The 27,719-nt window shown below is 39.3% G+C and overlaps 2 protein-coding genes across 5 annotated transcripts; one reads left to right on the top strand and one right to left on the bottom strand.

Annotated features, from left to right (window-relative positions):
- Positions 1-598: 598 nt before the first annotated feature.
- Positions 599-10,196, bottom strand: mcoln3b (mucolipin TRP cation channel 3b). Of its 3 annotated transcripts, XM_064333470.1 has the most exons (15): positions 9,576-9,810; positions 9,049-9,129; positions 8,267-8,484; positions 7,971-8,138; positions 5,848-6,001; positions 5,466-5,550; positions 4,833-4,929; positions 4,409-4,508; positions 4,091-4,203; positions 3,774-3,923; positions 3,239-3,340; positions 2,356-2,478; positions 2,060-2,266; positions 1,848-1,975; positions 599-1,339 (listed from the first exon to the last, which is right to left on the bottom strand). In XM_064333470.1, exons 3-15 carry the CDS (start codon positions 8,480-8,482, stop codon positions 1,306-1,308), a joined length of 1,677 nt encoding a protein of 558 aa, XP_064189540.1. In that variant the 5' UTR covers positions 8,483-8,484; positions 9,049-9,129; positions 9,576-9,810; the 3' UTR covers positions 599-1,305. The 3 variants fall into 3 exon arrangements, with proteins under 3 accessions (XP_064189540.1, XP_064189539.1, XP_064189538.1); XM_064333469.1 differs by lacking the exons at positions 9,049-9,129; positions 9,576-9,810 and adding an exon at positions 9,845-10,196; XM_064333468.1 differs by lacking the exon at positions 9,049-9,129.
- A 78-nt stretch (positions 10,197-10,274) lies between these two features.
- On the top strand, positions 10,275-27,536 carry dnai3 (dynein axonemal intermediate chain 3). 2 transcript variants are annotated; one of them, XM_064333466.1, is made up of 23 exons: positions 10,275-10,415; positions 11,137-11,222; positions 11,370-11,414; positions 12,748-12,932; positions 13,347-13,451; positions 14,122-14,265; positions 14,750-14,949; positions 15,283-15,399; positions 15,765-15,955; positions 16,557-16,681; positions 17,079-17,168; positions 17,491-17,583; positions 18,982-19,104; positions 20,496-20,569; positions 20,705-20,855; positions 21,442-21,535; positions 22,453-22,577; positions 23,164-23,227; positions 23,826-23,956; positions 24,920-25,124; positions 25,301-25,392; positions 25,801-25,923; positions 26,445-27,536. In XM_064333466.1, the coding sequence occupies exons 2-23, from the start codon at positions 11,156-11,158 to the stop codon at positions 26,586-26,588; spliced, it is 2,688 nt and encodes an 895-aa protein (XP_064189536.1). In that variant the 5' UTR covers positions 10,275-10,415; positions 11,137-11,155; the 3' UTR covers positions 26,589-27,536. The 2 variants fall into 2 exon arrangements, with proteins under 2 accessions (XP_064189536.1, XP_064189537.1); XM_064333467.1 differs by having other exon boundaries at positions 10,292-10,415; positions 11,145-11,222.
- The last annotated feature ends 183 nt before the right edge of the window (positions 27,537-27,719 follow it).

The following is a 27,719-nucleotide window of genomic DNA, read 5'->3' on the forward strand; positions in this document are numbered from 1 at the left end:
TTGCGGTTTCTCAGGCATTTAGTGGTCTGATGTGGAGGCCATTACAGAATAGTTAGTCACCAAAGATGGACGTAAAATTTCCCTTTGTGTGTTTTCAGTTCCCTATCAAAGTTTAGTGTTATTTTGATTCTTAGCCCTTCTCATATACGCCAGTGAACTCTTCACTCAGCTGTGTTCCTGTGCGCATGTCAGTGTTGTCAGATTGTTTCCTAACTTCCTGGAATATTGGGCAAATGACTTGTCCTGCTTTTAGAAATCATGCTCTGTATGCATGAGACTAAATCTGAAAGTGGTTATTTTTCTACGCCGCCAACTCCATTTCTATTAAGATACCAATAGAGATTTATGATTGGGCCAATTACCTGCTAGTCCTTATGTTGTTTCCAGGTGGCCCACATCATGGAACCTATTTTGGTTGCAGTATTCATTGGATTGAAAATGCTAACATTTCAAATTTGTACATCAAGTGCCCCAAAATAGGTAAATCATACCAAAAACCCTTTTGAAAATGTATGTAAACAGTAATTCAGATATATAGAGTTCAGGTATGCTTGAATGTGGAATGGTTGCTGTGTGTACAAATCACAAGGCAAACATAACAAGCCTCTTACGTTTCGCCAAATCACATTAATGAATTAATGCTTTATTTTGAAGGGGATATTACTGTAAATGGTTAATTCCTCCATTTGGCAATTTCAAATGTCCAGTAGTTATAGTATAATAGGCCCGTCCCACCATTGAAAAAAAGTCTATGTATTGCACGTAGCCAGCTGTTTCGTTTTATCCTGACATCCTCCTCCAGCTGTACAATGTAGTTATTGCACTAGAGTACGGTTTAATTTGTAAAGATTGCAGGTGTTTGCAGCCTTCTGTGATGAGGAACAGAATTATCCATCCATCTTGGGTCCTCCCTCACTGGGTGACGTTGAGGTGATTTGAGAATGGCCATTGATACAAAAGAACAACACATTCAAGTGGTCAACATATTCATTTTGATTTCCATTCAGCTGTGGCAACATAAGTGTAAAGTCTATTAAGGCAGGCACTTCAAAAAGAAAGAGAAAAATGTATCACTGCAGAGCCTTGTTGGGCTACTGAAAATCTTAATAATACTCACTTTTCATAGAAAATATTGATATTTCACATTCAAGTACTTGTAATATGTAGCATGGTTTATACATTAACACGACTGAACGTAAACGAAAGAGAACTCATTAACACAATTGAATGTAAACAGAAGGGCACTCATTTCACTGGCATCTGAGACAAATGTGCAATGGCTGCAGAAAACACAACTTCCTGAGCCTAACATTGTAGCTTCTCTTCAGATTCATCAAACCTGTAACACAGCAAAAACAAATTATGAATGGACTGCCACTCACAAGTAGATCAGTTTTGTACAAAGGGAAAAACAAGTTTGCTAAATCAAGCGAATACATTTTTTTCACCCTATGAAAACAAATGTGATGTGGTGTAACATGCCAGAGCCTATTTTGGTTCAAATTTCAAACAAAGGTCAAGTTCAGCAATGTTTAAAGAACAGTGGATTAATCATTAAACATGCCGGTAATGCGTAACAAAACATCACTGACATCCTTGTTGAACCTTTTCAAGGAAAAATCAAATCCTGGCAATAGAAATGCATGTAAAATGTAACAATAGCATAAAACCTGCTTGAGAAATAAGGATGAGTAGAAACTCAAAATTTGTTTTTTTTAATTCATGATTTATCAAAACAGTAACATTGCGGGACTCTATGTTTTCTTAATATTCCTAATAACTTCAGTATGAATGTTGTCATTTATCCCAGTTAAAATCCCAAATCCACTTCCTTTACAGCTCCTCACCTGGAAGAGCAGCAGCAGAAGCATGTAGAACTTGTTTCAACCCTGTACCTTCCTGAACTGGGGGGGTCTTTGCACTCTCCTATGAATGCTTGCAGGTCCGTCTCAATAAAACCATCGCGTTGGTGTTGCTGAAATAAAGAACGGAAGTGGGTGTCCATATAATTTCTCAAAGCCAAAAAGAATGGATGCGCAAAAAAATAAACAAATCTTACCTTAATAGTTTCATATGTATCAGTAATGAGCGTGATGAAGAGGCTGAGCACCATATAGATGAAGAGTGAGACAAAGGAGTACAGGTACAGTCTGCTGAACAGCCAGACCAGGTAGCTCTTCTGTTGCATATTCTTGAAAGTCGGAAACATGTCATCTCCATTGATGAGGGAAAACAGGCACTCCGACACAGTGTTAATGGTTCGGAACTGGAAAATAAGAGAAGCAGGCAGTTTTTTACAGAATACGTGCAAATGTCAACTGTCCATTGCATTTATCCCTCTGATGGAATACTTGCTTTCTCATGGTAAGGCCCCAAAACAATCCAACCACAGAAGCAGTAACCCAGGTAGATCATGGCCACACAACAGCAGAACCGGATCACATTTGGAAAAGCCGCTCTCAAGGTCAGGATAAGGATCTGAAATTTAAGTGTCCTAGTTAGAAAAATCCAACCTCCTTACATTCTGATGGGTCATGATAGGTCAACATTATTACATCATATTGTCAGTCAATGTATTGTGGCATAATGGTTGCAATTTTAATCAGTATGGCAGCATGGCATGGCAAATGCCCTAGCTGTAGATCACAGCTGCCTGTTGGCATAAACACTCCATACAGTCATTTAGCATCATAACTATCCATGGGCCATACAATCATTTTTATTTTTTTTGGAGACACTTTGGGGCCAGAACAATATTCTTGTTTAGGGCCTCCAAAAGCCTAGGGCTGGCTCGGATGTAGATGGATAGGGTAGATGTAAAATGGAAACAGGTCTTATGGAAATGATGATTTTTCATAAAGTAGAAGGTTCTAAAGTAAAGGTGTCCTAACTTATCCAAAAAGTGCCAGAGAGCATTTATTTATTTATTTATTTTTTTGCCAAGTACTAAGACTCCTGATTCTACCTGAAATGTCTTCATTGAAGACTATAAATCATTAATTAGCTGAATCAGGTGTTGTTGTGCTGGGCTAAAACAAAAACCTGCACCCACACCAGCACTTTAGAAAAGATTGGACCCCCTGCTCTACAGAGTAGTTGGAAGCAAAGGATAAAAGAAACTTGATTCCAAGTCCTCCGCAGGCACTGGAGCCCCATTTTTACAACCACTGACCTTCTTCTAGCACTGGATGTCCAGACACCGATACTATATACATACAAAGACTGAGAAAGTTCTTACATTGTATTTCTTAAAGAAGCCCAAGTACCGAATGACTCCAACCCAGACGAGCATTGTGGCTGTCCCCAGCAAAATGCTACAGACATCATAACTTGTTAAATTCTGAAAGAAAAGCAAAAAAATTAATTATTATTATTATTTTAATCACTGAAAAGCCCAATCTCATTTTCAAGAGTGATAATCAGTCTTGGATGTAGTAAAAAACATTCTGGTCTCCCTACGAACAAGCAAAAATAAGAATTATTTATTATTTTTTAGAATTATTATTTATTAATTTACTGTTACAGACCTTGCTTCTGGTATAGACTACCTGACCAAAAGTATCAAATAGAGTTAACAGATACATGAGAGCATGCGTTATGTGCAACACAGGACTGAGCACTATCAGTTTTGAGAAAAGAAAAATCTAATCATTCTGGCTCAGATGACTGGCTCATTAATGCAAACAAGTGTCACAATTTTAATTGTATTTTGTTTCTCTGCTAGTATGCACTTCTTTTCGAAGCAAAGATTTACACATGCAAAAAGTTCTTACCTTTGCCTGAATTTCAATTTTAAGAATGGAACCAACAATGGTTAGTGAGTCGCTGATGATGATAAGAATATACCAGCCATTTACAAACTCCATTCTTTCAGACCAGCTCACATTCTTATGGTGGCATGTCTGGAAAAAGGCAGCGTATTCCTGAAACAGATTACGCAGAAACAATTAGATGAGGACTGCATTAATATGTTATGTCTTCATTTCTCTAAGTTATCTAACCATATTTCAATAAAGAATCTTACTCATCTTCTGAACAAGGCCAGTTTACTCTGCAAACCAGACACATACAGAATATATCCTGTACTTACGAACTGAAGTTGGACCCCACTGCAAACTGATCGGGTGCATAAAACTAGGGAAGCCAAGCAGATTAAAATGATGAAGGAATCAAAAAGCAAGATATAGTAGATGTTCCGGGCAGCTGCAGAGAGAATGGGAATGCACTTTAAAAAGGAATCAAACAAAAATCCTGTTTTACCTTGAACTGATGCGTTCTGTTCCCCCTCATCAGGCCTCGTTTAGATTTTTTACATGATCAAACTGCCACCTTGTGTCCAAAATGTATACTGCAGCAATACATTACCAAAAAAAATAAAAAATATGAAACAAACCAACACATTACTTACATGCCCCTGTTATGTTCCAGTCTTTACATTCTTTGATGTCAACTTCATTGTCTAGATTAATTTGTATTCTTCCACTGTGAACGTTGTTGTCGAAGGTTATCTGTTAATGTTTCCCAACATAAAGGCAACGTTAGAAAAGAAGTGTCAAGTGTAAAGGTGAGATTTCACAGACCAAACTATAGCTCTTTATTTGCTCAGTAAACAGCACACCAATAAAGCTCCAGAGAATGCAGCAGTTAACTGCAGCATGTTCATTTTACACATTTATCTAATTTAAGCTATACGTTTATAAAATACATGGCAAATTGATAAAACATAGAGAAACTCAGCAAAAATAAAATGATATATGCCTGTTATCGCCAAGTAATTGTGGTCCATCTAAAACAGATTCCACAGGCTATACGTGGCAGGTCATATGACTTACCATGACAGTGAAGTCATAGCAGTCCGGCAGCTCGTGATGGCGTACTGTCTGAAGATTTATAGCCTTCAGCGTGAAGTCAATATCCACAGATAACAGTCTGGATGACAAAGGAAAATCATACACGGAAAAGAAAACCCAGTGCTTCCCTCCCTTGAACACGGTGTTTATGATCAGGTGGGATAGCTGCCCTGAGTCCTGATGTGCTTACTGAGCTTGCCGTCTGCCTCCCAAGTACAAGCAGCCTTGAGCTAATTTAGATTGACAGAAAAATCAACTTGACTGCTAGTCGCCATCATCTCATAGTGTTAGCTGACCAGAGTAGGATGAGTTCTCCCTATTGAGCTTGATTCATCACAAGTTTTCTCCTTATGCCAGCCCAGGAATGTTAAGTTGCAACTGTCACACTATATTTTTTATGTTGGGGGTTGAGGTGGTTAGGTTAGGGTATGATGTGAAGAATATAGTGACAAATGTTTTGAAAAATGTGCTAAATATGCAAAGATTTGCAACCCATAGCCAGTTAAAAACCACAAGGAAATGCATGTCGCTGGCTCTCCCATATTGATTTAAAGTGGTACATCAGAAGCCGGTTTCATTATATTTGGTGGTCAGACTGGAATAAAGAGGCCACACCTTTTAAAGTACAGAGTGAAATTCAGCCAAGTTGCATCAAGTTTAGCTTCTGCTGAAGGATTTAGTGGGTGTATTTCAATACATTCTGTAAGAAAAAACAAGACAATACAAACTTTAAAATCTAGACCATGCCCCAGTATGACAATGCAATCACATTTTTATTTAAACTGAAATAAGAACTCACAGTTCTTGGAAAAATAGTGCAACACAGCACTGCACAAGTAAAAATTTGCCCCACTTCCCATTTTAGCAGTCACAAGTCAAGTAGTAATCATTTCCATGACCTTTGTGGCTTTTCCACAGGCAATTGCAACTGCAACTGCAAATCCAGACAACTCCTTAATCTGCATGAAGAAAGAGTACTCAGATTGGTTTCTGATACCTGTTTCAATCTGAGCATCAATGTCAAAGGTCTCATTCCCAGGCCAAATGCTTCCATTTTTATAGAAATCCTGGCAGAGGGACAGTGGTGTATAGATTCCACCATTTTTCTCATAAGCATGGTTTCCCACAGTGATGTTATGCAGGTGTAAATACTAAAAGGAAGAAATAATTTCACAGTCATGGGTATTCAGTCTTGAGATAATATGCCAACAGAAATGTTAAAATAACTCAAGAAATAAAAACAGCAGTCATGAAGCAAAGTCCTCTGTGAAATGACTGCATAATGGACACCAGCTAGTAAAACCAAATAAATTATTAACTTTTGCTGTCCTAACTGAAGGAAGTTTCTCAATGACCATACAGTGTTTTGTGACAATAACCAAAAAGGAGAAAGATGACAAAGTGAGATAGTCTTTGTTACGTCCCCTGCCTCTGCTTGCCTGGGTAGTGCAGGTGGAGGTAGTTGCTTAATTACCTAATTGGCTGATTGCCTCCACCTGCCTATGGCCCAATATATAAGCCCAGTAGTATGAGGCAGGGGAGATTTTCTTTTGGGTCTTGTGATTTGTGGAGGTTTTATTTTGGGGTTTGTGATTTGTGTGGAGAGCTTTTGTTTTGTGAACTTTGTGTGTTTTTGTTTGTTATTTAGATTAATAAATGTCTGGGTTTGTTTTTAGATCAGTTTCTGTCGTGTTTTAGATGCATCTGGACTTTGTTTGTTGCGGCCAGTCGAGCCAGCCGTAACAGTCTTTCACAACTTCTCTTGCTACTTGCAGAATTAGGCCTATGTTGTCTCTCTCTCCCTAGCAATGTCAATAAAGGTCATAGTGTTAATACTGGAGGTGTCGTGCATACTGTGGTTTTATTCTTAGTCTGAGTATTGAAAATTAGCGTTAACGCATTATCACCCTTTTACAAGTTCAGAAATGGTTAAATGTCCAGGAAACGGAAATCTGTGAATTCTTTGCCTATGTGCCGTTTTAATTTTAAAAAATGTATCTACAAAATGGCCCAGAAATATTTTTAAATGATTCTGACAAAAAAAATAAAAATATAGGCAGGCACTGTAATACTGCAATAACCCCAAGTTAATGTCCACTTTCATGAGGAAGCCTTCACCAGATATCGACACAAACCAATATGGCTTTGCTAAAAAGCAAGCGCTGGTGCATGGTGCAGTGCCTTCCCTCCCTTCACTTCCCTCCTAACTGTTGCTGCAAGTGACTCCTGTTGCTCCTTACTGTGGCAGAACAGACGCGTGATGTATCGGTAAGTAGGCCCCTCATTAGCTAGTGATAATTAAATAGCTTTTAAGCCTATATATGTGGAATCAACCCCTTGCTTTATTTGGGCTAGTGTTGCTTTATTTTGTGTTGCCTGGTAGTCTAATGTTTCTGCACAGGACAAGCTGCTCTAACGTAGCAACAGAGACTGGCTTACATATGACGTGTCTCACAGATATGAATATTAATGAGTGCAGGATACATGCCCATTCTGTCATTATCTGCTGAACAGGTCACAATAATAGAAACGTGTTTATTACAATTGAATGTTTATAATTGGGTTAAAAATTTGAAAGAAATATTAGGTAGTCAATTAATTATCACCTCTAGAGAATATACCCACAATCTGAATCCAGTCTTCTGGACCTTCAAACAACAGTGTCAGACAAGTAGCCTGAATAAATTTATTCCATAACTTCAGGACTGTCTCCTTACTGCAATAGGTTATGATTACATTACATTAATTTAACAGAATGACAACTTCTGCACAGAATGACTTAAGGTAGAATGTAGTTACATTCACCTGATTTTTTAACAAAAATACAAGACCCGTCTAACAACATTCCTGGAACTGCTGAGACTGCAGTCATTTATCACATTATGCATTCAGTGACACTATCACTATGCACTACATACCAGAATCAGCAAATGATAATGAAAGTAGAACACGAGGATATAGCCTAGGTTCTTCTTACAGTGTTGAAAACTATATTCTGACCATGGAATATGATAAATTACTTTTAAACAGCTGATTTTCATTAGATGTTATTTCCCCAGTTTCACAACAAATACTGAAAATGAATTTTAGCTTCAAATGAAATAACATCTTTGTGCTTACCTGGTCAATTATGAAATAGATGTGCTCATACACCTCATTTTGTGTGTACACAGCATACGTGCCAGAGCTCTGGTCATTATATCCTTTCAGAAAAAGATGCTTAAATGACATCAGATTCTCTTCTTTGAATGTAACAACCATTTGGTTACTTAGTCCAAAAGAGACCAACTGAGGGAAATAAGAACAAAAGTAGTCAGACACTGCCTTTTTACAAAGGAGTCAGCTTTGAATAATTACAATAACATGCAAATCTACGTTTCATATTTCATGACAAGCATCCAAAAAGGCATCCTCACCTGAATTGTAATAACGGCAATTTTAAGAATCTGCAACATCAGCTTCCATGGTTTTCGCCCACGTGCCCTGAATTTCTCACATGGATTCATGAAAAAGTACTTGAGTTTCCTCCTGAAATTCTCAACAGCATCCGAGTCCAGGTCCAGGTCAGAGTTGGCCCAAGAAGAGGGGTCACTCATAGATGTGTTAACCACAGGTTGTTCCAACTCCTCCATCTCTGAAAATCCAAGTGAGCTTGGAGTCAATTAAGCCTGAGCCCAGCCTCTCCTCTGCAAAAGGCACTCCCCAACTAGTCCAGAGTTCACAAACAGCATAGCCTATATGTCACTCCTTTTCTGCCATTATCATATGTTGGTAAGATTGAACACATTTAGGTCAGGTTACAGATTTGCATGGTTAAAACATTTCCCCATTTTGAGAACTCCAAGGAGGTACATTTCAAAAGTCTAAAGAATAGGCAGTATGGAGCAGTAGCGGGAACTTGAAAAGCACATTTTTGAAGAATTCTGCATTTTGGTGAATCTGCTCTTTTTAAACGGTTGAAGATGATCTACAGTTATACATCTAATTTCAATGAGGTCTAATCATAGGGTTCACAGTTGCTGAAATAATACCAGTAGCCTACGATGATAGGCTAAACGATTCAGTACACATAGACGCCTACGTTACATAGTCTAGTGTATACAAAATTGCATTAGCCTAAATCTGGACTTGAACATCCCTCTCCATTGCCTGACAAACGGTACCACATAATCGAAAAAATAAAATAAATAATACTCACCTATAGCCTATATTTCACTATGAAAAAAAAATACTTTTTCCCCTCTTCAAGACTTTTCACTGAGCAACATACCGTCAAAACCTGAAGACATGGAAAAATCTAGTCTAGATCACATCAACCAGTTGCCAGTCACAATAAAAAGAGCCACAATATACTTAATTCGACGCCAATGTGTTAGTTTGTTTGTTAGTACAAACGAATCGCATCCTATATGTAGGCCTATAGAAAAACAACAGTCGAAACATTTCCCAGTCATCAACTGTTTCCTGCTTGACAGGTAGCCTACGGTTCCCTGGTTTCCTGGCCCGGTTTCGAATGAAATTCCTTTACCCATGACGCGGACTGGCATGCAAATTGTGTGTAGTTAAATTTCAATGGAGATAATTCCCTTGTACCTTTATTCCATGATGTTTAAATTCGGAAACAAGTATCATACATTAGAATTATTAACGAACTGATTTATGATGTGTCCAATTCCGCCTAACAGAATTTCAAAAGCGGCTAACAAACCCACTGTGTGCATTTACCTGCCCGCGAATTTTGATCTGAGCAACATTGAAAAACAAACTGCATCCCACAACCTGAACAGAATCCATGGTCTTCCATATTCAAAATTAAAGCGACGACCAAACCGCTGCAGATTTAAACTATTTCATAACAAACAAACAAACGCTCAACATTCCACATGATCTTCTCAATGCCTGCAAATCAGGTTTGCAGCACTTGAGATTGTAATCCCAGCCGCTCCTTGTCGAAACAACTGTTTGAATTTATCTCCCAGGCTGGTGATACTCACCATTCAATGATGCTCAACTGAAAGAACCAAACCACTTTAATCACCTATGATTTGCAAATAGACTGTGCTGGAAACACGGTTGAAAAAGGCTGCGCATTGCTCATCGTAGCAAGGCGCATCCAAGTAGAAACTGAGACTATTTCAATTGTAGTCTTATCTTCAATGTTTTTGTGAATTAAAGCTACTTGAACACGATCTAGCCAAAATAGTTTTAGATCTTGGCCATAATAGAAAATAAAATGGGCATATGAATTATGCTGTATTTATTGCTATGTTTGACAATATCAGAAAGAACAAGACATGTTTCTTCTCAAACATAAACACATTCTGAAGGTGTTTACCAACATCCACTTTACCACCGTTATCGACACCCTTTAAGAGGGTGTAGGCGTGACCAAAAAAGAAAGAGAAGACGCGAGGCTCACACCAGGCAGTATAATTGGATCTGAAAAGTGTCCGTCTGTAACCATTAGCAACACTGTTGACGCCGGAAACTTGTTAGAGTTTATTTGCTGATTAGCTACGTTAGCAAAATAACTGCAATTTCTGTAATGTGGGAAAAGTAAAGTAGGTGAGTTAAGACGTGATTTTATACATGTGTTGTATTACCCAGAAAGGTCCCCAAAGAGGTCAGTGTCAGTTTTGTGAGAAATAGCTCACTAGTGGTACGTGTTAGCTATCTAGTCTATCATAGCTATAATCTAGTTAATGTTTTCGGTGCATAACGATAGTTTTCCATAACATTCAGGTTCGTGTATTAGTACTTCAGTCAAAATTATTCATACGCATTTATTAACCTATTATTTTGCCATTGGCGTAGTGACACAAACTAACGTTGCCTAGTAGTATGCCGAGAGTTAACGTTATGTAAACTATCACAGAACAAATGGCAGAATGCAGCACAGTGAAGTTAACGTTAGCGCAGTAACGGTATAGATTTCTGACTATTAAAGTACTCGCTAGCTTCCTCTTACTAGTCTATATTATTCTGCAATCTACACTATGAATTCATAGACATATTAATGTAAAATAGCGAGTTACAACAGGAGAGCACATTGCATAGTTGGTCGTTAAAAAAACGCCTTCATGAATATTTGGTATCCGCCAGATGTCGCCAAGTGCTTAACGATACCTTGACTGGCTCCATAACGTTTGGAAGTTTTGGAAATGGTGAAATTTCATATTGCAGGGAATCAGCACACATCATCAACAAGCTCAAAGTTCTTTTAAGTTTTATATTCTAGAGGCCCTTAACGATTTGAACTTAATTCACATTTGTGCTAACATTGTAGGAAAACAGCTTCGTCAGAAATGGCTCCAAAGAAGTCAAAGGGCTCAGCAAGTAGGGCAAGCAGTAAGGCCAGTGTGAAATCGAAAGGTAAGGTTGACAATGAACTTAATTTGTAATTAAATAATAATTGAACCGTGTATACTATTACATATAGATTGTTGGATTGTGTAATGTCTAAATGTAGTGTTTGTAGATGTACACATTTTTTTAAAAGTTTGTTTATATGTATTTTAGACAAAAGGAATGATCGCTCATCTGTTGGAAGTGTTGATGACTCTGGTAAGATTTACTGTTATTTTCATCAGGTAAAAACTTGTGCTTTGATGTTATTCACAGTTAACTGTTGTAAAACCTGTGGGCATGTGGTACTTCATGACAGTGTTTAAACCATATAGTTTCATGAGGAGCTTCACTTCTCTACAGTGTCCTCATATAATGGCAATTTGAATAAGCGTAAGAAACATAGTAATTTATTCAACATCATTGAAAATTAGTTGTAAAATAAGTAGCGCTAATGTAGGCACATGTTCAGATAATTAAGTAGTTGCACTGGATTGAGTGCATGATAAGAAAAGCATGTGTTTGTAGGAGTCAACACTAAGTCCGCATTTTTATATGGAGTAAGCACTTGATCTACTCTGACACTGACACTGTTCTTTCTCATGGTTTATAAAACGGATGACACACCCTCTTTGGAAGTGGTTACTGAATATAACTTCAGTGCTTTCTGGATCTCTTCAGCAATCTCGTTGAAAAGCTTTGAAGAGGCGACCAGTGTAATGTGAACTGTAATTATACAACGCTGTGTTTACTATGGCAAGTGCTCTATTGAAAAGTTTGGTTTAGGTCTGTATGCTGCACATCTGTCTGCAATGGTTTTCTAAGGGCCGAAGCCTGAATGTTGTTGTCCTTTTTGGACTTAATGTAGTCATAAATAGCATGTTTACAAACAAGCGAAAATCACACTGGTTATTCCCATCAGTAAGCAGGTAGTGCAGATCTTTGTCAGCTCTGTGTAGTGTGCTATCGAGCAAAGAACTTAGTAGTGGTTGAATTGGATTGGTTGCTAAACTTATAAAAGTTGATTTTGTGCAGAATATTTTGGAAAAAGGGAATTGCTTCAATTGTTTCATGTAATGTCATTTGTTTCCCCTCAGGATTCCATTATAAATATACAGTGCCCTCCAAAATTACTCATATGCTTCATGAAGATGAACCAACAGACGTTAAAAAATAAGTAATACAAGTACTGAGCTATAACTTATTCTCAGTAATAATGTACTTTACTAATGATTCTCCAATTATACATGTATTTCCTCCCAAAATAAATGTTTAAAATCTTCACTTCCCCGTTTTCAGTACTTTATGTTCACTGCTTGACAATTAACCATGGCAGAGCACTGCTTTGTACTGGTTAACACTGTAGAGTACTGTATGGGCCACTAGAACAGCCATTGTTAACAGGTGGACCTCATAGTTGTGACTATAGAAGTGCAGAAGCCTCTTTGTATTTAATGTCAGATAGACCCATGGCCCAGTGCTGGGAAGCTGTAATACTAATGCTAGACAGTTTATCATATGCTCCTCACTCATGTGAAATGACTACCACTAGGTGTGCCAAACGACATCTTCCCCATGGTGATCACCGCCGCGACACAGGAGCTCTTTGAATGCCGCGCCGACGAGGACGTCACCAAGGACAACCCCTTCAAATTCCTCAAAAAGGAGGACATCAAGCAGGACATGAAGAAGAGGGCCGCGGTGTCCGATTTCCACCCCGTCAAGCAGGTGGTGCTGGTGAGTCATTTCTCCTCCCTGTTTCAGAACACTTCCACAACATTCTGAAGCTGCAATGTACATCCATAGAGTTTAGCGTTTCAGCCACAGGAAAGACGGGCCTGCAGCCTTACTGATCCCGCTCAGAGTGCTTCAGCTCAATTCATATCCCTCCTCTTATTGTCTGACTGGGAAAGACCTGTTTAAACATCAGGAGAATCGTCCTGTGATAACACGGACGATAACGCGGATAGTCTACGCTGTCTGATTCTCTAACCTAATGAGTATAAACTTTTATTGCTTTATAAAGTTATAGCTTTATTGCTCTGTGTTCTGTTGTATGTATGCAATACCGCAACCACTGCAAAATGAAAGTTGATTATCCCTTTCTGTTTTTTTGAATCTAACATTGAATTTCTTTTGTATTGACTGCAGAACTATCCAGCTGATGAACTCTTACTGGTCTTTGACAGAGATTTCACCTACGGGCAGAGCTTCTATCTTGTTTTAACGGAAGAAGCCAAAGAAAGAGTCCTTAATGTAAGGCGATTCGTTATCTTCAAAGCATTCTTGTTTATGGAAAGGATTCGCTGCTGTCAAAATTATTTATAGTGGAGTTAAAATTACTCCTCTATTTTTGTTTTCCCTGTAAATATGCACATATGTGTTCTGTAAATATTGTGATATTTAATATTCACAACATTATTCACTTAACTGAATACAGATGATATTTTCTGTGATAAAATTGGTATGTTGGACAGTATATAAAGGAAAAACAAAGCAGTGTCCCAGTTCTCACTGTTGAATCTCAGGGTCCCCCCATTGGCCAACTGTAATGTGGTAGTATCATAAAATATAAATGTGAAATAACGGCAAAGATTGTATTGTAAACAATAAAATGTAATCCTTTATTACTGTGATCATTTAGAGTTGTGAATGGGGATCATGCTGCACAAATTACATGTTTTAAAATGTTGCTTTTTGCTCCAGCTTCCCCATCTGTCCCATTTGCACTTGATTTGGTTTTACCATGTGTTTTTGGCTTCAGATCGCCACAGGGTGGGATGTTGCCAAACAGCAATCATGTTTAAAAATAGAACTTTTGAAGTGAAACATCTGATAGTAATTTGGTTCGGGACATTGAGTTGTCTGTCAGCAGTTTGTGCTCTTGTTACGGAAAGATGCTTAAACGTCTGAAGGTTGTTTGCAGCCTCCAGTATCAGTAGATGAGCAGGCCCTGGAGGACGAGTTGCTAGATTCCTTCATATGCAAGACGCCGGAACCCAAGCCATGGGTATCCCTGGGCAGCGAGCAGGAGATCGAGGAGGAGTCTGTAGTGGACACCAGATCAAGGGTAAAAACATCTCCAGTATATCCACCTAATATATCCTTCTGGATCAGTGACGTACTTGCAAATAAATTTCCCTCTGGAGGCTCTTAATAAGGGACATTTGAACATAATGTGAAGCCTTGTTGAAAATGACATTATTTGCATTTTATAACAATTGTGGGTATAAATCAAAGCAAGTTTTGTCCTTTTTTTGTTTTAGAATTATTGTCCCACAAAGTATTTTGTCCACATCTGATGCTAGTAATGTTTCAAAGACCATTTTAGATGGAAAACCATACATAACGATACTAACTAAATTCGGCAGCTTTTGCCTTCAAATGTCAAAATCTTTTTGGAAATATCTGTTCTTCTGGAATGAACTTGTCGTCCAAATACCCTTCAAATAATATTTAGATAATCAGCTGTTTCGGTTTCTGTCCAACGTGGTTCCAGTTACCTTTCAGCTGTGTGAGCAGAGGGTTTCAGTGCCCTTCTGTGTCCCATTCAGTTAAAATACAAGATCTCCAGAGTGCGCAGGGAATTCGGAGCTCCTGTCGTGTTCTCAGATCGCAACGCCTCAGAGACCCCGCACGGGCACATGGAATGCATGCCCTACCAAGACAAAAACTTCAGCATTCAGATGCTGGAGAGAAGCACTGGGATACAGGCTGTTCCCAGCCTCAAGAGTTCCAGCACTCAGACTGCATGGTGAATATTCTAAGCTACAAATTCTGATTTATTTAACCTAATAATGTACAGTGTGTTCAAAGCATATACATAATATTAAAGTATGTACTGGAATGTCTTAGAGGGCATATTAGAATTGTCGCTTGCTACTCTCCTGTGATGAAATAATTGTGTATTGTTATTCCAGGCCTCTCATTTATTTTAATTAAGGGAAATTATAAACTGAACATACTATGTCTTAATACATTAAAATTCAAATTCAAAACGGAAGTATTGTTTGATAGAGCCATATACCCTGTAATTTGAGAGCAGATTTGTCATTTTAAATGAAATTATAACAACTGTGTCTTTTAGGAAATATCCAAGGAATATGTATACACAGTATGAACCCAGAGAGTTCACAGCAGAAGAAAAAGAAAATTGCATGAATTCTGAAAACCTTAAGAATTTTGTCAATTTGGTTGCCTCAAGGTAATACTTATTTCTGGTTGACATATTATGACTTGTTGGCAAATATTGGGTAACATGCATGTTTCAGGAACTATGCTTGCAAGCAGATTCATTTTCGTTACTAACTGAACTGTAACCTCCATGAAGTATATTAATCATTCTGTGAACCTTAGTAAGGTATGCATTACAAAGCACACTGCAAAACCCTTTCCTTAAACAGCTTCATAATCATCAATATCATTACTATGCAGTGGTGTCATTTCTGTTGCAGAAGACAGGTTCAAATGAAATATAAGCCTGTATTTGTTCAAATGTTATACACTGCCTGTTTTGTACACTGGTGAACCTGTTGGTTGTTTGGACATGGCCTTGTTTCCACTGGACAGATTTGAGATCGCACTCCAGCAGAATGAGATCATGGACGTGTTCTTCGATGACTGGCGGGCACTCACCGAAGAGGATGTCATTTTTGGGGGGAAAACTGACACCCACTTAAAGGAATATCAGTCCTTCACAGATCTGAAGTTCAGCAAGGAGAAGACCGTCAGCTACATGAACTGGCACCCCACCATCAGCGGTAAGACAGCACCCCATCACCTTCAGTGCACTACAGGCCCTGGGGCATTGGTGTGACCTGTGAATCATGGTTATCATTCAGCACTATTGGGTCCTACTGCTTAGGGGCAATTAAATCGTTAAGGATTACCTGGAACAAAGAATTGAAAATGAAAGGGACTCAGGTACACAAGTTTGGCCTGTTTGGTTAAGGAAAAGCATTTGGTTCAAGAAGGCTGCAGGTTTGAATCCTAGTTTAGGCACTGGCTGCAGAAGCCTTGAGTAATGTAGCTGTCCTGACTTAAACTGCTTCAGTGAACTGTTTTGTACTGTTGTTGGTTAGTACATTCACAGTGTTCCTACTTCACTGCGAACAACTACATGATAAACATGTAATATAAATGCAATCAAGTTAGCCAGACGATTTATATTGTTTTATGGTTCTTTTAAACAGTCTATTTGAGAACTGTAGAGTCTGTGGTGTGGGAGTCAAGCTATTGCAACACTTGACTCCTCAATTGGAATGGGAATGGGGATAACCACAGAATTCAAAAATTGGAGCGGAGTTGACAGGGCGAAGTCTTCGATCTTATGGTTTGGTCTCTGTGATGTGGTTATGACAGGGGTGATCGCAGTAGCACTAACAGAGAGGCTGTCCTTTGAAGAGAGGATCAATGACTCAACTAAGCTGCTTCTAAACCCTTCTCTCATTCTCTTCTGGAACTTCTCTGATCCCCTTAACCCCCAGGTATGCTGAAATCTCCTCTTTCATTTTCCTCCACTCTTTAAATCCACACTGACAGGTTACAACTAATTTTTTCAGTCTCAACTTTGTCTGTTTGAGAGTCTTTAAAAATAAAGATGAAGTCTGAAGAGTCCATGTAGAACGGCCATTACTTAAAAGCACATCACTGGTTTTGCAGAATGCAATAACTTAATATTGACTTTTGATTAGATTTGAATGTAATACAACAGGATCATTGATGCGTGAACTTTGCAGGGATGCAGTAAATTACAGAACAAATATCCAAATTAAATTAACTACCATGAAACACAAGAAACCAGTTGACGCAGAAAAGATTGAAAACAGGTAATAGTAAGCACTGCTTTGTCACGCAGCGATCTGATGGCTTTGTCTCCCGCAGTTGGTGCTGGAGTGCCCGGACGATGTCCACTCCTTTCAGTTCTGCCCTTCCGATCCCGACATAATCGTCGGCGGCTGCATGAATGGACAGGTGTTGACTCTCCTTTTCAGTGCCCTTCTGACTTTCACCAGACGGACGCTTTTTCTTATGAAGCGGTGTTATGTAACCTCCCCAAGAATGTGGTTCCCTTCAGTCTCAGGCGTGCTAGGATGAACACATTTTCTTTTCAAGGTCTTTTTTCGCGTGTGTGTGTGTGTGTGTGTGTAAAGTTAATGCCAGAATGCCACCGAAGCAGAACAGTGAAATGCTCTTCGTGTAAAATGGAGGGAGCGCGAGGTTTTGATGAGTAATGGCAACAGGGCCTTTGAAATGGAGTCGGCCGTCTGAAATAGTCATTGTGTTGTGGTCCCAGGTTGCCCTGTGGGACATATCGGCCTACGCAGAACGACTGCAAACCGCACGCACTGGAGGGGCAGGCAGCGCCTCTGCAAACACGAATACTTTAGTGAGTATAGCTGCCAGGAACTGAAATCATTTTTTAAAAGAAAATCTATTGACTGTGGCTGTTCTTGTTGTTGTTCATCTTTTTCCCCTCCTCACAGAATACAAGGGGTAAATGTAAATAAATGTTTTATAATAATTTGGTTGTCGTATATTGTTGCGATTTGAGGAAACTGAGACAGTAGCTTGTAATTAATTTTTTAAAATCCTCATCTTTTAATTACTGCATTTGAGGCCTCTTTCTACTGGTAAGACAACCTGCAGAAACCTAGCTGTCACTGTTTATTCCCTGAAGTTTACATAAGACTTAGCAGCATGCTGCTCTCTTGCTGTTATGCAGCTAGGATCTTGTCATAGTACACTATCATGTTTTCACCGTAGATAATTTGTTTGTGTATACAAGATCAGCACCACGTTTGTGTCAAACTCCCTTCAATTTAATATTAAATGCATTACACTGTGGATTTTATCAGTACAGTTTGTATTTTATATCATATTCGGGGCACCATGATCATTGTATGTGTCCAAGATTTTACAGGTGATGGTCGGACAAAGTCTGACGTCAGGTTCCCAAGCAACGCTGCCTTTGAATCCAGACCACCTGTGAAACAAGGCTGATGCGACAGACAGATTAGACCGTTAAAAATAGTTTGCCATTACCACCTATAGAACACAGTACAACAACTTAAGGTTCTGTTTTTATAGCTGGTTCAGTGTGTGAATAGTAGAGATGTAGAATAGCTGTTATATCAGGTTATATCATTTAATCTCACCTGGACTTTAATAATGCGGCAAAAACAAGCCACATTGTTTATATTTACATGCTAAATATTTCATATTGCTACACTGGGTAGTTTAGCAAGAATATGCTTATAAATTCGGACTCCCATCTCTGGGTTTTTTGCTGCCAAATTACTAACACTTCGTAAGTAGTAGGTACTGTATGTGCTGCCATTCTTATCAGAGATATACTGTATATTATGCCCTGGAACCATCCGATTCGATACTGCTGTCAAGCTAGCCAAAGTAATCCTGCTGGTTTTCAGCCCTGTCCCCATAGACAAGTTATTGATGTTTTGAGAGGAAGAAAGCATTAGCTGGTCTGTAATTGAAAACCCACTTGTTCACGTTTGAAATATTAATACAAATTAGATTTTATATTATTGTACTCTTCAGACATTCACAGTTCGATTCAATGAATGCTTGAATAAGGCCTTATTGAAATCAGAAAAAAAGACAACAAAGCATGTACAAATAGATACATTAAAATGGCTTGCAGCTTACTTATTACCACACAAATTAATTGAAATCTAAAGAAGAATTTAAGCCATGTTATTGAAGCAGTTTGAGTTTGAATGCATAACTAATGTTTCCTGCAATCTCTGTGTATTTGACTTTACAGCCAGGCTTTGAAGATAAACAAGCAAATGAAACTCCTGTAATGCGCTACTGTGCTGTTTCAGGCATAGAGAATAGCCACAAAGCACCAATTACTGATGTACAATGGCTGCCAGACTACTTTGAGGTACGAAAAGCCTGGACACTAGGAGCCAAAGGTGTATGAAGAAACCAGTGCATGTGTATCTGGTTCAAGATTTCTGTATTCATATTTGTGTTTGCATGTTTAATATAAGTGTTTGAGGTTGCAGGTTTTCATAAATTAAAATGAAATTAAGCCTAGACATAAAAATCATGCAGATGTCAGGACTGGTTTCAGTGTAAATGAAATATTCTATAGGGTCCATTTAGCTGTCCACTGTGATAGCTCTCCGATGTAATGCAGACACAGGCTACCAGGAATTTAAAATATGACATGTTTAATGCTTCATGTCCACTTTACACGCAAATATTTACACAAATGAGTTAAAAGGGTAAACCCATCGCCTTAGTGATTTCACTCTCATTTTTAAATGGAAGTGCTGCTGGATTTATGGAGCTAATTAGACTAAAACCACTTCAGACTTGGACAGGACTCTTAGCTCGATTAACAGATAACTAAAATGGCTCACGGAAAGCTTTGCTTTCAGGGTCAAAGGTGAAATTCATAATAGGCTTTTAAAATATTGTGATGGGCAGGTCTGGATCTGGGGGCTGTAAATATGAGCCTCCTACCAGAGAGGTCAGAGAGGGTTGTGGAGTTCACACTAGAGAAAGGCCTCCTTTATGTCAGCTGACAGTCATTTGGTTAACAACAGCAAACGGTGATGAAGGGGACCTTGGGGAGTGAACATAACCTCACAGACACAAAACACTATATGGAATAGTTTCATCAATTTTGAAAGAATAGAACATATGGTGAACATGAATTCCCAATAAAATATAATTATCCCCAGTTAGCCAACTTTCCTTTGTGATCAGCATAGTAGCACTGAACGCCTTTTCCCTAGACCCAATGAAAATGATGGCAGGTGTAAATGGAGAGCAGCAGCTCTATATTGTTTGGAGGCCTAGCGGAAACTAAAAGGACAATAAAACTAATGATGCATTATTTGCTAGCTGAGTTTGGTAGTTATCAGGCAGCTAGTTAACTAACCAGTTATGACTAGCTTTGATTCGGATAACTAGGTACAATTTTTCTTTTTTTTTTAAGTTGGTACAAAGTTTTTTTTAATTTTTTTAAGTTGCTTCTGTTAAAACAGACAGGGAAACTTTAGGCTCTGTGGTACGACATTAAAATCAGGTGCACTAGTTAAAAAGCTTCCAACACAAGACTTATTCACCTTTAAAGTAGCGTTTGACCATTTTATGGTGATGTAGGGATGGGTCAGTGTAAAATACTCTCATTTTCATTTTCACTGTGTCTTCACTGTAAAATAAAATGTTCTTTTATAGAGTGTGCATATTCATCTTGTGTTTTGTTGTCTTTTATGTAGTCTAATCTTATGAATTCTAATTACAATATTCTCCTTTGTTTAGGTCTCCAGAACAGGGATACCTTTAGAAAACAAGAATCTGATGTGTGTACAGATTCTTACTTGTGCCCCTGACTGGTATGAAGCCTACTTTTCAAGTGTTGTTCAGGCTAAAGTGAACACTATTCAATGCTTCTGAATATTTTTTTTGTCAACAAAACGTGACGTGTTTTTTTGTTTCTGGTCATGTCTGTGTGTGTGTGTGTCGGTTAGCTGTGTGATGTTCTGGGATATCCGAGCTCCAAGGGCGGCCACGCAGTCCGTCACCGACAAGAAGCAGAAAGAAGAGATCCCGCTGGAGAATCCGCACGGCGTTCCCAACACGTTCAAGCACTTGGACCTGTCCTGGAAGCCTCTGTTCCGGGTACAGCAGCCAATAATCTCTGCCTGCCTCAAAAACGATTTCCCTAAGGCCTCCTCGGCTCAGACGGTGTTACCCGTGAGCACCGGCCCGCGCCTGAGACGTTCGTGCCTGGCCTGTGTCATTAGCTGACTCTGACCGTGAGTCTGCGGCGGCAGGCCACAATTGACCTTGTCCTTCCAGAGGTGGGGCGGGTGTGGATCAGCCAGGGATTCTTAGGTTACTGCCACATTAGATCCTTCCATCAGTGCGCCAGTTTCCCCCGCAGGCTACAAATTGTCCTCGGGCTCTTCTCTGATTACAACCAGTTCTTTCTTGTATTACTGTGTGGAAAATAGTCACTAGCTCACACGCAAATGCATTGGACGGGTGCTTCTTTTGCAACTACAATGCTCCTGGTGCATTGGCTCGGGTGGTTAAAAAGGTGGTTAAAAATCTTTTGCTGAGTACAACCCATAAACGGCTCTGAATACAGCATGGAGTAATAGCAAGTTGCTCTCATACAGTTTTAGGTAGAGCTCTGATAATCTATTTGTTTAATTGAATAAATTCTCACAATCTGGCAATAAAGACCAATAATCTTCAACAGGTCAATCTGCCGAAGATAGACTCCAGCGGTGATTATAGCCCTCTGAAATTCAGTATGATGGACTCCAGCGAGAACCAGCCGGGCGGCGGCATCGGTGAGCATTCTTCCGTCCCTCCGTCAGAGAAAGAGTCGCCGGGGCAACGCCGAGGCCGGAGGGCAGGGATGGGCGTCCAGCGAGCGCGCGATCCCCAGATTGAGTGCGTGATAGCGCTGACCCCAGGCCGCGCGGCCTCTGGCCGGGGAGGGAGGTTGGCAGCGGCTGAGAGAGAGAGAGCTCAATCTGCCCTCTGTCTGGGACCCTACTGTGGATCAGTGAGCGCCGTGATCAGCAGGGCATGGCTGGCTCTCCTCTCCGGTTTCATGCAGTTTTTTATTAAGCAGAAGCTCAGACAGGGTGGCCTTGGTTTAGGGTATTGTCAATTGTCAGCTGACTAATTTGGACCCTTGGGCCAAATGATGTTCACGTTTATCACTTTGGTAAGAAGTCCGCTTTTTTTGAAGAGCTTTATTTTGTCATTAATATGCCTTTGATGAAGTGATGTTATTGATACGCTGTGGAATAAATCCAAGCAGATATTAGTGGTCAGTTTGAAGGATGTTTTTTTTTTTTGCCATATTAATTTATATGTGCTTATCAGCTCCCGTGTTTCCCCTGATAGATGAGTGTTCATGGAGAGGTCACAGCATAAGATAGGCTTTTTAGATGTAGGAATTGCTAAGCAGTACTAGTGTGATTAAACAGAGCGAGCAATAGACCTGTGTCATTCTTGACAGTGGGTCTTTTTGGAACAAAAGTCATCAATTCCTTGCAACATTACTGAGTAACACCAATCACGTTTAGAGAATTGCTGCTCCACAGATAAATTCAACTGGAATTTGTGACAGTGAATGATTACGGATATACTTAAATGAGTGTATTCAACACAAGGACACAAGATCACCAATCGCAGTGCACAAATATGTGATCACCACTTACACTGTAGTAAAACCTTTACGTTTTACTTTTTGCAGATAAATCTAATCAGAATGTAGGGAACTCTGAAGGAAAGGTTGAGTATGAACGGCTGAGAGTTCCTTCGGCCAAACAACTGAAAGTACTAGAGGATATCAGCACCAAGTTATATATTGGAATGGAGGTGAGTATAGTGGAATAGTATAAATTGAGCATCCAAACGAAAAGCTATCTTTGCATAAATGGATTTTGATTGACATTTCACCTAATCTCATACTGTATGTCCAAGCCATCTCTGAACCTTGGGAGAGCACAATATGTAGTGCCAATTACAGATATTAAGCTTGCTAGAGTCACATGATTGCACATAGCATTGCCCACAGAAGGATGGTGCCAGTCAGCAGGGTTTTCCCTGTTCTGTACAGCGACTTCTCTGGCCGAGCACGCAGCTGCAGTCTACCTGCAACAAAGCCGTGCCTGCCAGCCACAGATTGCTGACAGAACGCACTTGAGAGGAACAAGAATGCTTGTCTGTGCTCTCTTGAATTGACAGGATGTTGCAGTGATGAGGCCTATAAGTACTGTTGGTCTTTTAGCATTGCACATTCCGCTATGGGAGAAAAGTAAACACCAAGAATTGAAATACGGAAATTGATCAATAATTAGTTAAATCAATTTCAACGTGATGTAATTAAAATGCATGTAATATCTAATCAAAGCCATTTTCCTAAAGACTTTATTGAAGTGTTTTTAATCTGTTTTAACATCAGGATGGAGAACTGATATATACAGATTGGAAAATGGAAAAGGATAATGACTCCGGAAGACTGTTCAGTAAGTAAATTGCATTGGATGTTAACATTAAACTGTAGAATACTACTTTGTGTTGTGCAACTAATTTATTCTGCTAGAGGGCCCATTTAAGATACTGCCAGAGGATAATCAGTTTATTGGATTTTACTTTGCATTTACACTGCCCAAATAAGACTGATTCTCAAGGGTATTACATTGTTAGTGCAGATGATCTAGTCCAGTCTGCAAATGGGCCTAACAGTCTCGATTAATTAGTTTCATTTCAAACTCACTCTTAGCCTTTAGGTTGATTGATCTTTGGTATTTATATTCAGTGATTCCATTTATGCTCTCATCGTGAGGACATAAGTACTCTATAAACACAAGAATGTTTTCCATGGAATATAGACTCGTTCCCCTCCAGCATCATTATCCGGATACCGGAGTTCTGGCACATAGACTTTGGCTTAATATTTAAACAGATCATTACCGGCACAAGGCACCCGCTTCGCTCGCACTCATTTTCCTGGAAACACTTCTGCTGCGTTGGCGGCATTGTGCTCGGTTGGACGAGGCTCAGCGCCCCAGATCTTCCCGAGCACGCAGCTGTCCCGTATTTCACACCTCTTTCCTGTCTCAGGTGCCAAGCCCTCTCGCTGCTTCATTGTACACGATGGCCCAGTGAACACTGTGCTGAGGTCACCTTTTTTCAAAGACATAATCCTGACCGTGGGAGGCTGGACTCTGGCCATCTGGAAGGAGGGGGTCATGGTAAATTAACCTACAATAGACTTCTACAGGACCTGTCAAACTCCGATCAGCTCTGTTTTAAGGAAGCTGCTTTTTGCAGACAGTTGGTGAGCAAGTTTTAAATAGGGCCGAGGAGGCACTGGCATGTTTTGGCAGCACAGGCCAATTTGACACATGTGGACTTAAAGTAGCAGCGTCATTTGAGCAGAATAATATATTGGTTTTTCGAGCAGTATTAAGAAAAGGTTAAGATTAGTATCCTTGGCGTTCCCTTATGAAACCCCTCAGGGGGAACATTGTTCTTCCCAGTATTGTTCCATCTGTCTACAAATGCATATAAAACAAAAGCTAGTATTTTGTTTCAAGTTTAAGGGCATCTCTGCCCGCAAAGCATCCACTTGTGCAAATGCAATGCATGTTGTTTGGTGGACTATAAGCCTAATGTGCATTGATTTTAAATAATGATTGGGCATTGATTGAACATGTGGCATCCCATGGCAACATAAACAAGGAGCGATCTTCCTCCTTGTTTATACAATAATGCTCCAATTTGACCTAGTTTAGCACAATAGTGGAAGGTGACTTTTTGCCATTATGGGTTCATAAACTTTTTTATTTTTCTTGTGTTCTAAATACAGGGCTGAGAGGCCAATAAATATTGTATGTTTGATTTAGTGTTCTAAAAGGCCATTCTGTCCTTATTTAGTGTGGAAAATGTGACTGAGAAGAGTAAATCTTTGCGAACACAAGTAGAAACAAACTTAAGACATTGAATTTTGAGTGACAAAACAGTCGGATACCTTTTAACATTTTAAATGAATGCAATTTAAATTGTCTTGGGAAGCCAGAAATATACCTGCTAAAGTAGTCCTCAGACTCTTGTGTTGACCTTTATGCAGTGCTTGATCACCTTTTTTCCCCCTATATAGTAAAGCTTATTTGAAGCCTCTTTGGTTCATCCCAGTCTTGCTGATTTCATTTCAGCAAGGACCCCTCATTCAGGTGTCCTGTGCAGCGAAGAGAGGCACTGTGGGACACTGGTCCCTGTCCAGACCGGGAGTGTTCTTCATTGGGAAAGAGGATGGAAACATCGAGGTGTGGGACCTCTTGGAGAAGACCCACGAGCCGATACAGACCCAGAACATCAGCACCACCCGTATCACCAGCATCAAGCCCTGGATAGTATCCTGTGTGTCACTTCATTTGGGGTCCCAATGGTTGATCATGATTATTAAAAGAGTTTTTGGCACATGGCACATGCTGAAACATGAACACTGAAACATCTTTAAATGCTCTTACTCGATAGTAAAATGAGCTCATCTTGCGTACAAGCACTACTTGATATCTGTGGGGTTTTTCTTCCAGCTAAACAGCACCTTTTGGCTGTTTCTGATCATTTTGGCACGGTCCATATTCTAGAGATTCCATGGGCACTTCGCAGTCCTCAGAGCAAAGAGGTCAGTCATTTTTTTTCTGTCAATGAAGGCTCCGTCATGCATAACCTCCAACAAACAACTTTATAGTTAAAAGCTAGACCATCTGTAGTTTGATTATTTATGGCGGTTCCTTGCATGCATATCAAGATATCTCCTAGATATCGCCTTCCTCTGTGATTATTGTTCAAATGGAATTGCATCCTCAATGTCAACCTGGGTCTAGAAGCCTCAGCTTGCTAAAGTGGTATTTAATTGTTTGCAATCAATTAAAGGCTGTGTTATAGATCCAAACATTGCATGGGCTTGCTGACCATGTGGATTTATCAATCAGCTGTACTGCTGTTCATTATTGACTTGGCAATTTTATGATCAATCTTACCTGGTCCTGGTTGTATCACTAACATTGAACATTTTTTGATGGTCTAACAGAAGCTCAATGTGGGCAGATACTTTGAGAGGGAGGTGGAGAGGCTGATTTACATTGAGAAGCAGCTGGAGATGAGAGCAAAAGAGAAGAGGGAGATGGACGCTGAGGAGCTAAGGAAGAAAATGGTAAACAATAAAAAGGAAAAACATGGTGCTCAGTCACTAGGTTCTTTGTCTTCGTGTTCTCACCATGTCTTAACTCTGCTATAAGTACATTGATTTTATTGCTGGTCTGAATGTGCTAATGAGCGTCTCAACAATATTTACATGCAAGTAAAATATCGCTAACTAAATTCCTGTTTACAATTTACTGAAAAATAAAACAAACACAGCTGATTACCATTTGTAGAGCTGTGTGTATTCCTGAGATTCCCTAGAATGGCTGGTTGGTTGAAATTGAAATTTTAAAATCAAAAAACAAACATCATCAAGCTTTTTCGTCAGTTCAACAATAACTAAAACATTAAGATGACTACTGTTGGTTGCAATCAGTCCAGGCTTGATGCCTTGGAAACAGCGTATTTGCTGTGTTTTGAAAAACTACAGTCATCCTGAAAGCAATCACACTGTCTTTTAGATAATTGAGGTGGAGGGGGTTGGGGGAGTGTGTTTCATTAGAGTTCATTTGGATTGTTTTCCTCTCTCAGGAGTCGGTCGTGCCAGAGATGCTGGTGGAACAGATCGAGGAGAAAGCCCAGAAGGAGTATCAAGATTACCTGGCCCTGGAGAAGGTTATACTGAAGGACATGGGTTTACTCTCTGAGGAAGACAAGTCCTCTGCTGAAATCTAATATCTGTACTCTAAACGCCTGCAATACCCCCCCCCCCCCCCCCTCCACTTAGTTTGATACAGCTTAACTTATAAATCCATTATTTCATATTATTTCAGTTTAAACTGTTTATACACAAAACACTAGAGTACGACAACTGAACTGTGGACAAATACAACTTGAGTTTCTTTTAGTCGATGTAAAAGGCTAAATGTTCATACTGCTTTATAAAATATGTATTTCACTAAAAATCAACTGCAACCATGACATTTTTTTTGAGAATGGCCATTCTAAAATGGCATTTTTAGTAATCCATTTTTGGTAAACTTCACATTTAGGCTTTAGAATATGAAAGTGAAAATCACTTTCATATCTCCAATCTCTTTTCAAGGTGAGGTCACATTGAAATCCATCCACGGCTCGTTCCCTTTCTGTTTCCTTCAAATACTTTACAGAGTCATATTATAGCATACAGTTTGAATTTATGGCGGTATGACCTTGGTCTAAGTATGTGCATGAAAAAACAAAACAAAGGATGGATTACATCCAGGCGTTTTATTGATTAATGTCATTGATCCAAACTGCAGTAGCTCTTAGTGAATTTGCATTGTACTAGCTTTGAGCTAAGAGAGAAGTACAAGGCTAACTGTAAAAAAAAGTAATGGAAGCAGATTGTAGACTATTAGATATTTCTGGGATAAGAATTTCATTAATTTAATTAAAAAAAGCTATTGTCAGAGGGATGAAAATGTGAATTTGCTAATTTAACTCACATAGGTTATAAGTTCATAAGTTCAAATTCACTGAGATAGCTACATCAATTGTCATACTGATTTGCAATAAACTTTTCTAGACAAATATGTTGCATACAAAAAGGTCCACTTCCAACTAGGTTATGTTTCTTTAGCATTTTAGCTCCTGCCTTTTCCTTGAATGTGATAATGACTTCTGCCCAGTCAAGGAGGCCTATTTCAGGTCAAGAGCCTGTTTTAAAAAAAAAAGAAGAATAAAAAAAAAAAAAGCCAGAGGGTTGACTAGTGACAGCCGGTGGTTAATATTAAAGAGGGGGGAGGGCCTGTGCATTATGCAGAAGGCAGCTGCCTGTTGCCAGGTTTTTTGCTCTCTGGGTCAGATGCCGCGTAAAGGAGAGCG

The sequence above is a fragment of the Anguilla rostrata genome, chromosome 4 (assembly GCF_018555375.3).
Source record: "Anguilla rostrata isolate EN2019 chromosome 4, ASM1855537v3, whole genome shotgun sequence".
In the NCBI taxonomy this organism is placed as follows: domain Eukaryota; kingdom Metazoa; phylum Chordata; class Actinopteri; order Anguilliformes; family Anguillidae; genus Anguilla; species Anguilla rostrata.

Coding starts and splice junctions, on each gene's coding strand:
- mcoln3b (XM_064333468.1), bottom strand. CDS start 9,654: ATGGAAGACCATGGATTCTGTTCAGGTTGTGGGATGCAGTTTGTTTTT. Junction 5,551..5,847: donor TGATGCTCAGATTGAAACAG/GTATCAGAAACC, acceptor TTTTTCTTACAG/AATGTATTGAAATACACCCA. Junction 4,204..4,408: donor CTGGAACATAACAGGGGCAT/GTAAGTAATGTG, acceptor TTCTCTCTGCAG/CTGCCCGGAACATCTACTAT.
- dnai3 (XM_064333466.1), top strand. CDS start 11,156: ATGGCTCCAAAGAAGTCAAAGGGCTCAGCAAGTAGGGCAAGCAGTAAG. Junction 17,584..18,981: donor CTGCAAACACGAATACTTTA/GTGAGTATAGCT, acceptor TTGACTTTACAG/CCAGGCTTTGAAGATAAACA. Junction 25,125..25,300: donor CAAGCCCTGGATAGTATCCT/GTGTGTCACTTC, acceptor TTTTTCTTCCAG/CTAAACAGCACCTTTTGGCT.